The 10,649-nt window shown below is 45.9% G+C and overlaps 1 protein-coding gene across 1 annotated transcript; it reads left to right on the top strand.

The window, feature by feature from the left end:
- Positions 1 to 5,485: 5,485 nt before the first annotated feature.
- On the top strand, positions 5,486 to 10,317 carry LOC109070003. The gene is made up of 2 exons (XM_042754759.1): positions 5,486 to 9,787; positions 10,150 to 10,317. Exons 1-2 carry the CDS (start codon positions 5,861 to 5,863, stop codon positions 10,315 to 10,317), a joined length of 4,095 nt encoding a protein of 1,364 aa, XP_042610693.1. The 5' UTR covers positions 5,486 to 5,860.
- The last annotated feature ends 332 nt before the right edge of the window (positions 10,318 to 10,649 follow it).

Raw genomic sequence — 10,649 nt, 5'->3', positions numbered from 1 at the left:
GTGGCACAAAGGGACGGATTGCGAACTGAATGTTATTGTAAAATGAAAGGAAGACGTAAAACAACAATAACATTATAATATACATTATAACATCCTTAAAAGCCATTTAAAAAAATAGGATAGTCTTAGGCTACAGTCTACTCATCAAAAATTTAAAGAAAGACCTTATATATACACAGTACAGACCAAAAGTTTGGACACACCTTCTCATTCAAAGAGTTTTCTTTATTTTCATGACTATGAAAATTGTAGATTCACACTGAAGGCATCAAAACTATTAATTAACACATGTGGAATTATATACATAAAAAAGTGTGAAACAACTGAAAATGTCATATTCTAGGTTCTTCAAAGTAGCCACCTTTTGCTTTGATTACTGCTTTGCACACTCTTGGCATTCTCTTGATGAGCTTCAAGAGGTAGTCACCTGAAATGGTCTTCGAACAGTCTTGAAGGAGTTCCCAGAGATGCTTAGCACTTGTTGGCCCTTTTGCCTTCACTCTGCGGTCCAGCTCACCCCAAACCATCTCGATTGGGTTCAGGTCCGGTGACTGTGGAGGCCAGGTCATCTGGCACAGCACCCCATCACTCTCCTTCTTGGTCAAATAGCCCTTACACAGCCTGGAGGTGTGTTTGGGGTCATTGTCTTGTTGAAAAATAAATGATGGTCCAACTAAACGCAAACCGGATGGAATAGCATGCCGCTGCAAGATGCTGTGGTAGCCATGCTGGTTCAGTATGCCTTCAGTTTTGAATAAATCCCCAACAGTGTCACCAGCAAAGCACCCCCCCCCACACCATCAGCACCTCCTCCTCCTCCATGCTTCACGGTGGGAACCAGGCATGTGGAGTCCATCCGTTCACCTTTTCTGGGTCGCACAAAGACATGGTGGTTGGAACCAAAGATCTCAAATTTGGACTCATCAGACCAAAGCACAGATTTCCACTGGTCTAATGTCCATTCCTTGTGTTCTTTAGTCCAAACAAGTCTCTTCTACTTGTTGCATTTCTTTAGCAGTGGTTTCCTAGCAGATATTCTACCATGAAGGCCTGATTCACACAGTCTCCTCTTAACAGTTGTTCTAGAGATGTGTCTGCTGCTAGAACTCCGTGTGCCATTGACCTGGTCTCTAATCTGAGCTGCTGTTAACCTGCGATTTCTGAGGCTGGTGACTCGGATGAACTTATCCTCCGCAGCAGAGGTGACTCTTGGTCTTCCTTTCCTGGGGCGGTCCGCATGTGAGCCAGTTTCTTTGTAGCGCTTGATGGTTTTTGTGACTGCACTTGGGAACACTTTCAAAGTTTTCCCAAATTTTCAGACTGACTGACCTTCATTTCTTAAAGTAATGATGACTATCAGCTGTGTATCCACCTGACTTCTGCACAACACAACTGATGGTCCCAACCCCATTTATAAGGCAAGAAATCACACTTATTAAACCTGACAGGGCACACCTGTGAAGTGAAAACCATTTCAGGTGACTACCTCTTGAAGCTCATAAAGAGAATGCCAAGAGTGTGCAAAGCAGTAATCAAAGCAAAAGGTGGCTACTTTGAAGAACCTACAATATGACATTTTCAGTTGTTTCACACTTTTTTGTCATGTATATAATTCCACATGTGTTAATTCACAGGTTTGATGCCTTCAGTGTGAATCTACAATTTTCATAGTCATGAAAATAAAGAAAACTCTTTGAATGAGAAGTTGTGTGGTGTGTTTTGGTTTTTGGTGTATATATAATGAAAATAAAGAAAACTCTTTGAATGATAATGTTTGTGTTAAATTTTGGTATTTAATTTATATATGTGTAGTTTTTAAGTATAATTCTTATTAACTAACACTTTGCATTTTTTAATTATGCCTTTACTGTGTGACCAAAAATTGTGAATTGTGACTTTGATCTCGCTGGTGGCTCACGCGCACATATTCATTGGAAACAGTCTTCACCAGCCATGCGGCGCAAGCAGTGGGCCACTTTGGCATATTTTTACTCATTATGATTTTTTTTCCGTCGATACTGAAACACGTGTGAAATCCAAAGCTTATTTTACCTCATGAATAAGAGTTTAGCTTCAAATGGGCAACATGTTTGGATTTGTCCTGAATAACAGAGATAAGCCCAACCTTTTGTATCGCTTTAAATTATTTTAAATTATTATTTTTGTTTTGTTTATAAGCCTATATTATTATATACTGCAATTATATTTATACATTAGAATTATATATTTGTAATTATTGTTCTGTTCTAAAAAAAGTTAAATTTAAAGGATTTGTTGTAAAGTGAAGGGAACTAAAAAAAATCCTGTTGGTACATTAGCCTATAACATTATTAGGCCTGCCGTTATTATTTCTGAATGTAATAAAATGCAAATCACTCACAAATTTAATAAATTTTTTAGCGTGTTTTAGAAAAAGAGAATATGAAGTTAATTGGTTGGTTTGTGTTTTTTTTTGTTGGTTAATTTACATTATATACTTAGGAACAGAGTATGGGCCTAATCTAGGCTATGTTGTTAACTATTTACAAGTTTTGTGTAGCTATAATTTTATCCAGCTTTATTTTTCCATTGCATCCAAAAATGACTTGTGCAAGCGCATTCACTTGTGCAAGCTGCCTCCCGCGATGCTCAGCTGTGGACGATTTCAAAATGTTTGATATAAAGGTCGCTGTCACATATTATATACAGGAATTGTTCATTAAAAAAAAAGTCAAAATATATTGTTAGTTTTATGCTAACATGCAATCAAGGTCTTCGGATACTATATAAGATACAAGTTCATTTAGGCTATTTAACATGCACTGTGACATTTTACCATTTCAACTTATAAACTCCTTGAATTTCAATACTATTAAACTGACTTTAAAATCTCAAGTTGAATATGGTATTTTTTAAAAATTATTTCTATGAATTAATAATGTTATCATGACTTTTTCATCATATCATTTCTTACGAGCTTTATTCGTTTTCCATTTCGGAAACCAAGCACACACTTTTTTTTTCTTTTTTAAATCTATTAATCGCTCACATAGCTCTAACAAGGTTTTATTTTATTTCATTTTTTAAATTTTTTTTTTTTTTTTGAGGAACGTGGCACTGTCAGGGGAGTCACGTCTTCATTAGAGTTGCAAATTAACTTCAGAAATGGAAAATAAGGGCTAATAGAGGTTCTTTCATTTATTCTTTATTTATAATGTTTATTCTTGAAGAAAATAAGTATTTACTCTTTAAGAAAATAAGGGAGGATCCAAATATTTGTAATGTACAATAATATATGCCTATGTCTGTCCATTGGATTTTAAAGCATAACAACTGAAGGTCTATGAAACATTTCTATGATGCATTTTTTAAACAATGGCACTTAAAGTTTTCAACTAAAATATGATTTCAACCATATAGCCTGTGAATAAATAAAATGAATACTTTTCAATGAAAGAACACTGAGAGTGTAGGTTGCTTCTGGTGTTTGGATTTGTACTTCAATATAATGAGCTCCAAGTTTAAGAATAGCCTACACTATTTTTTTTTTTTTAATCTCTATTCAACAGCATTAGTTCAATGAAATACGTCTTTCTACAGGTAGACTGAATGTTTTCCTGCCTTGCTAAATGTTGGGCTCATGATCAATAAGTTGTATTCGCCTCAAACTGATTTTATGAAATCAAACCGTGGACGGTGATGATGGTTGGTTAGTGGTGACGCTCGCTGTGAAGCGGGAGCAGCTGCAGAGGATTCCGCTTGGTCTTAAAGCCTGCCTCAAACGTCTACGTTCACAAACGTCTACGATTTTCTCAAAAATAATGATTAATTATCAATTGATAATTTTTTATTATTATGGTATAGTGATAATAATAATATGGGCTGCGAGAAAATAATGAATAAAAAGAGTAGGGCTGATGTGAGTGCAGGCATGTTTCAACCCAGTAACATGAGAACACCGTTCCTCACAGCCCAAAAACAAACCGAGTTCACAGTTCAGCTGGAGGGGGCTGGGGGTTTTGGAGTAGTTCTGTATAGCTTGTGGGGGTCGAGATAAAGGTGTGAATTTCTTGGTCTTTCATATGCACAGTGTCTTATGAGGGTTTCATACTTGCAGAACAGGTTTCTAGGACATAGGGCCTATTGGTTTTAAAACAACTTTAAAGAAAGGTTTGATCCACTTCAAATGTTGACTACTGTATAGCGCAATAAAGTTTATTAGTTATTATAACTTAATTTCAAAAGGAAGTTGCCTTAACTTAAAAAAAAAAAAATAAACTGTTGCATTAGGGCTGGGCCATGGCCTAAAAAAAATCCCCAAATTTTTTTTTTTTCACAAAATAATATTTTTTATTTTTTTAATTTTTTTTTTTTCTTTTCTTAAAATAAATATTAAAACAAGTTTTAATATAATTCTTTATCATTTACCAGTCAAATTTATAAATGAAACACGATGATTAAAAAAAGCAGTAATGTTATTACCTTAATGCTGGAAAGACCTTTATTTTGTTTATTAATTTATTTTTTTAATACTAGCCCATCATGCATCTAACCATCCACTGGCAGCTCCGCAGTGAGTCAGTGTCATGGACGTAGGACAGAGCAAGTGTAAATATATTTTCTAGTCTATATTTTCATCTCGTTATGCCGCTGGTTTAGGTTATGTATTTATTTTTATTTCTTATATCAATTATTTGTAAATATAGCAGACACTGTCTAACCGTGTCTACACCGGACGGTCTTGTTCATTTCGTAGGGGAAACATCTCTCACTCGGCAGCAGAGTATGTGAGAGTGGAGCAGCAACAATTTCCCTCCGCGCGCCGAGCATTTAATAGCATTTTCCGCTCCGCGCTCACTGATACCAGAAACACTGCTCCGCACTTGCTCCGTGGATAAAGTTGAAATGTTATGTTCATAACGTAGCCTATAAAAAATAAAATAAATAAAATAACAGGAGAGTTTCAAAGGGGATTAGGCTATTGTGTGCAAACTTTTTTTCCTAGCAAACGCCAAACTAATAAAATTGTCAGCATTAAAAGGTATAATTGCTGCTTTCTGCTGTGCAAATTTTGTTTGTGATGAAAATAACTTTACATTTTCGTCAGTTATTTTATCTATAGATCGATGCATTTCTTACAGATTTCAAAATCAGTTACAGATGAAGCAGCACTGTAAGATTACATTTGTTTGAATGCATTATTGCGACAGCGATTACGTGTGAATGTGCTGTATCTGTTTTAAATCATGCTTTAAAAAAAAAAATAATCAGTAAAAGGAAGACAAACTCCTTGAGAACTAGCCTGTAACATCCCACTCGACTATTGCCGTCATTATAGTCTTCTGATCGGAGAGATTATGTGTATCAAGTGTGGCGAGCCAGCTAACGAGGGATTAGCGTCGCCCAGGAAACAGCGCTCACACTGCAATCACTGGGGAGAGCATGGTGATCAAAGACACCTGAACCTCATCAGCAGAACAGCTTTTAAGCAGAGGAGGAAAGGAGAGGTAGTGGAGCTTCGACTCCAGAACTAGACTAACACTGTGTTCTGGCTCTCTTTCAGATTCAGGTGTCTGAGGAACAGCACGTCACGCCGCACCTACTGATACTTTGGGCTGCACAGCCAAGACTCCTACACCAGAGCACGCCAGCACTGCACAGTCTACTTTCACCCACTGCTCAATAAATCGCCCCTCTGGGGACTTCACTGCAGTACTGTCGTCCGTGTGATCACTCTCCCCGCCACACTGGTGGAGAATGCGGGCAGCTTAGAGAGTGATTCCTTCCCCACAAACCCGGATTGACAATTAGCGTTAAGTGTCCCTGTAGAACCACGCTCTCTCTCTCTCTCTCTCGGCTCGGCGTACCTCTGGGGCTGGAAATGGAGGAGATTATTCGCAGACTCACAGAAATAACGGTCCGACAGCAGCAATTCTCTGAGCAGCTGGCAGCCCGGCAAGAGAGGACGGAACAGGTGGTAGAGCAGCTGCGTGGTGCCACGGCCCAGCGAACCCCACTCCCTGAGCCACGATGGCAGGCCCATCAACACCTCACGAAACTCAATGACCAGGATGACGTGGAGGCATATTTACACACCTTCGAGGTCATTGCGACCAGAGAGGCATGGGAGAAAGAGCGGTGGGCACAGTTGCTCGCTCCGTTCCTGACAGGAGAAGCCCAGCGAGCATATTACTCCCTCCCACCACCCCGAAATGAGGATTATGACGCGCTGAAGAAAGAAATCTTGGCCAGGGTTGGGCTGTCCCCAATGTGTGCCGCCCGACACTTCCAGCAGTGGACCTACGACGAGCACCTCACCATCCGAGCTCAAGCTGCCCGACTGACTCGCCTCGCCCACCTCTGGCTTTTACACGACGGCCCAACGGCGGCCCAGGTTGCTGAGAGGGTGGTAATTGGTCGCTTGCTTCGGGCCCTGCCACGTCACTACCGGAGGCTCGTGAACATGCGCAACCCCTCCAGTCTGGCAGAACTGATGGAAGCGGTGGAGCTGGCAGAGGCATCCTTTGCCCCCGAGGCAGGAGACAGAGTGGCGACACCGCCACGGAAGACCAAGCTTGACCGACGACAGGCGGAGGGCACCTCAAGGCCAGTTAATGGACCAGTGGTACCTGCGCCGGGGCAAACCGATGAACCCATGCCCACCGAGCCGCCATCCCCGGGAGGTCGCGTGTGGAAAGCTGGTTGTATCGTCCATAGAGCAGTCCCGCAAGGTGCCCCTGAGCGAACCGTCTGCCTGGATGGGGGAACCGTACGAGCTGTCCTAGACTCGGGCAGCTCGATCACTTTGGTCCAGCCTGGGGTACTGCGACCCCGGCAGAGTGGGAAAGCTAGGATACCCATAACCTGTGTGCATGGAGACACCCGCAACGTTCCCGCACAGCTTGTTACCATCTCAGCCAGCCCCGGGACATGGCAACTGGAGGTGGGGGTGGTTAAAGACCTCCCAGTACCGGTGCTACTGGGAAGAGACTGGCCAGGTTTCGATCAGCTAATGGCCACCGCGATGCAACAAGGACCCAACCCCCGGGCTCGCCACAAACAACGAGCAGAACGTACAGAAGGCCGCCGACCAGCCCTTCTGGCCACCGACAGCGACGGGGATGGTGAGTGTGCTAATTCTACTAATATGTATATGAACTTGTTCCAACAGATCACAGCAGGGGGATCGTTTGGCCGAGAGCAGCGGGAGGACGAGCGCTTGAAGAATTGCTGGACTCAGGTTCGTGTAATAGAGGAGGAGGTGCGCCAGCCCCCGCCGCACCCCACCCCTTACTTCATAATCAAGAATGGCCTGCTTTACTGTGTTGCCCAGCGTCGGGGGGAGGAAAAACTGCTCTTAGTGGTGCCAAGGACCAAGACTGAGACGGTAATCGAGCTAGCACACTCGCACCCGATGTCTGGACACCTGGGCGTGGTTAACACCACACAACGGATTCGAGACCGGTTCCACTGGCCAGGATTGGAGGCGGAAGTGAAGCGATTTTGCCAGAGCTGTCCAACCTGCCAGCGCACCTCCCCTCGTCAGCCTCCACCCAGCCCACTTGTGCCACTACCCATCATTGAGGTGCCCTTTAGCCGCATCGGTATGGACCTAGTTGGGCCTCTGCCGAAATCCGCCCGGGGTCATGAGCACATCTTAGTCATACTGGACTATGCAACCCGGTACCCCGAAGCCGTGCCCCTCAGGAAGGCCACTTCCAAAGCCATTGCCCGTGAGTTATTCATGCTATTCAGCCGAGTGGGAATACCACAGGAAATATTGACTGACCAGGGAACCCCCTTCATGTCTCAGCTCATGGCGGAGCTCTGCCAGCTCCTTAAGGTGAAGCAGCTCCGCACTTCGGTGTACCACCCCCAGACGGATGGATTGGTTGAAAGGTTCAACCAGACACTGAAACAGATGTTGCGACGGGTGGTGGCGGAAGATGGGCGTGACTGGGACCTGATGCTCCCCTATGTGTTATTTGGCATGCGAGAGGTCCCTCAGGCGTCCACTGGGTTCACGCCTTTTGAGTTGTTGTTCGGCCGACAGCCCCGTGGGCTGCTGGATGTGGCAAGAGAGGCATGGGAGCAACAGCCGGCACCCCATAGAACCGTTATCGAACATGTGCGAGAGATGCGTGAGAGGATTGAACGGGTGATGCCTCTTGTCCGAGAACACCTTGCAGAGTCACAGCGCGCCCAGAAGCGGCTGTATGACCGGCCAGCCCAGCCAAGGGAATTCCAACCTGGGGACCGAGTGCTGGTTCTTGTGCCGACTGCGACTTCCAAATTCCTAGCCTCCTGGCAGGGGCCCTACACCATCATAGAGAAAGTGGGGCCAGTAACGTACCGGGTTCGCCAAGTGGGACGCCGGAAGGAGCAGCAAATCTACCACATCAACCTGCTCAAGAGGTGGGTGGCACCCCGGGAGCAACTGGCAGCTTTTGCCCAGGAGGAGACCCCAGTGGTCGCAGTAGGGGAACAGCTCTCTCCGATGCAGAAGGCGGAAATAACCACCCTGGTCAGACAATTCAAAGATGTGTTCAATACGCTACCCGGGCAAACCCGGATTATACAACATGAGATCCGCACGCCCCCTGGTGAAATCATTCGGCAGAGGCCCTACCGAATCCCGGAGGCTCGGCGGCAGGCTATTGAGGAGGAAGTAGCCCGGATGCACCAGCTGGGAATCATCGAGCCATCCCGCAGCCCTTGGTCCAGTCCCATCGTAATGGTCCCAAAAAAAGATGGAACTCTCCGGTTTTGTAACGATTTCAGACGGCTGAATGAAATCTCAAGCTTCGAGGGTTACCCCATGCCCCGTGTGGATGAGCTCTTGGTGAGGTTAGGTGGGGCCCGTTACATCTCTACACTCGATTTGACCAAGGGCTATTGGCAGGTGCCCCTCACCCCCGACTCAAAGGAGAAGACTGCCTTCAGTACCCCTGGTGGCCACTGGCATTACCGGGTTCTCCCTTTTGGCCTTCACGGGGCTCCTGCCACATTCCAGAGAATGATGGACATCATTTTGCGACCGCACCAGTCCTACGCCGCTGCGTACCTAGATGATGTGATCATCCACTCGGTGAGCTGGGAGGAACATCTCGATCGGTTACGGAGAGTACTAACGGAGTTGCGGCGGGCTGGACTTACTGCTAACCCAAAGAAGTGCCACTTAGGGCTTGCAGAGGCACAATACCTGGGCTACCAGATTGGCCGGGGGCTAATCCGACCTCAGAGCAGAAAGATAGAGGCGGTTCAGCAAGCGACGCGGCCCACCAACAAAACTCAGGTGCGTGCCTTTCTGGGACTAGCCGGATATTATCGTTGCTTCATACCAAATTTCTCCTCAATAGCCAGCCCTTTGACAGACCTGACCAAAAAGGGGCAGCCAGAAAAGCTGAAGTGGACGGCGGCAGCTGAAGCCGCATTCCAAACCCTCAAGGAGGCGCTCTCGTCTTCGCCCGTCCTACATGCCCCGGACTTCAGCTGCCCTTTCATCCTACAGACAGATGCTTCCGACACTGGCCTGGGTGCAGTCCTTTCCCAAGAGAAAGGAGGAGAGGAGCACCCAGTCGTATACATAAGTCGGAAGCTCACCCCCCCAGCAGAGACTCGATATGCAGCCGTGGAGAAAGAAGCGCTTGCCATCAAGTGGGCCATCTTAGAGTTGAGGTATTACTTGTTGGGCCGCACCTTCACTCTTATCACAGACCATGCTCCGCTCCAGTGGATGGCCCGGGCCAAAGATACTAATGCCAGGATCACCAGATGGTTCCTGGCCCTCCAGGATTTCCACTTTAGGGTCCAGCATCGGGCTGGGGCAGCTCATGGCAATGCCGATGGGCTCTCCAGGATGTGGTCACTATGGTCAGGCCGGTCAAATATAACACTTCCTCCCCCCCCCCCCCGATCTCCCTTGTCTCTCCACAGATGTTCACGCAGTACCAGGACGGCGCTTTGGGGGGGGGGGAGTGTGGCGAGCCAGCTAACGAGGGATTAGCGTCGCCCAGGAAACAGCGCTCACACTGCAATCACTGGGGAGAGCATGGTGATCAAAGACACCTGAACCTCATCAGCAGAACAGCTTTTAAGCAGAGGAAAAGGAGAGGTAGTGGAGCTTCGACTCCAGAACTAGACTAACACTGTGTTCTGGCTCTCTTTCAGATTCAGGTGTCTGAGGAACAGCCCGTCACGCCGCACCTACATGATACTTTGGGCTGCACAGCCAAGACTCCTACACCAGAGCACGCCAGCACTGCACAGTCTACTTTCACCCACTGCTCAATAAATCGCCCCTCTGGGGACTTCACTGCAGTACTGTCGTCCGTGTGATCACTCTCCCCGCCACACAAGCTATAGCTAAATATGTTTATCATGTGAATTATTGCTAAATATGCAGTTATATTACGGGCCGTTGGCATGAATTGTACTCGTGATGGAGCGGTGCTGGAGTGAGTGAAAACCACGACGCTCCGACTTTTAAAAAATCCTCTCCTCGCTCCAGTCAGAATCACTCCGCTCCGCTCATCCTCTGCTCGGCAGCGTGTCTCAAACGCGCGGGGGAGGGTTGAGCCCAATCAAAACTACGAGCCCTGAGTGGAGCGTCGGCCGTTTTTATTTTGTTGCGTCCATACAATATTTTTTAGAGTGTGAAATATAAATTT

This window comes from Cyprinus carpio, unplaced genomic scaffold (genome assembly GCF_018340385.1).
Source record: "Cyprinus carpio isolate SPL01 unplaced genomic scaffold, ASM1834038v1 S000006590, whole genome shotgun sequence".
Taxonomy (NCBI): Eukaryota; Metazoa; Chordata; class Actinopteri; order Cypriniformes; family Cyprinidae; genus Cyprinus; species Cyprinus carpio.
The sequence above is the reverse complement of the archived record's forward strand: the minus strand, read 5'-3'. Positions and strand labels throughout refer to the sequence as shown.

Excerpts from the sequence above, each read along its gene's own strand:
- LOC109070003 (XM_042754759.1), top strand. The coding sequence starts at position 5,861 with ATGGAGGAGATTATTCGCAGACTCACAGAAATAACGGTCCGACAGCAG. Across the intron at positions 9,788-10,149 it reads TCCAGGATTTCCACTTTAGG|ATTCAGGTGTCTGAGGAACA; the intron begins GTCCAGCATCGG and ends GCTCTCTTTCAG.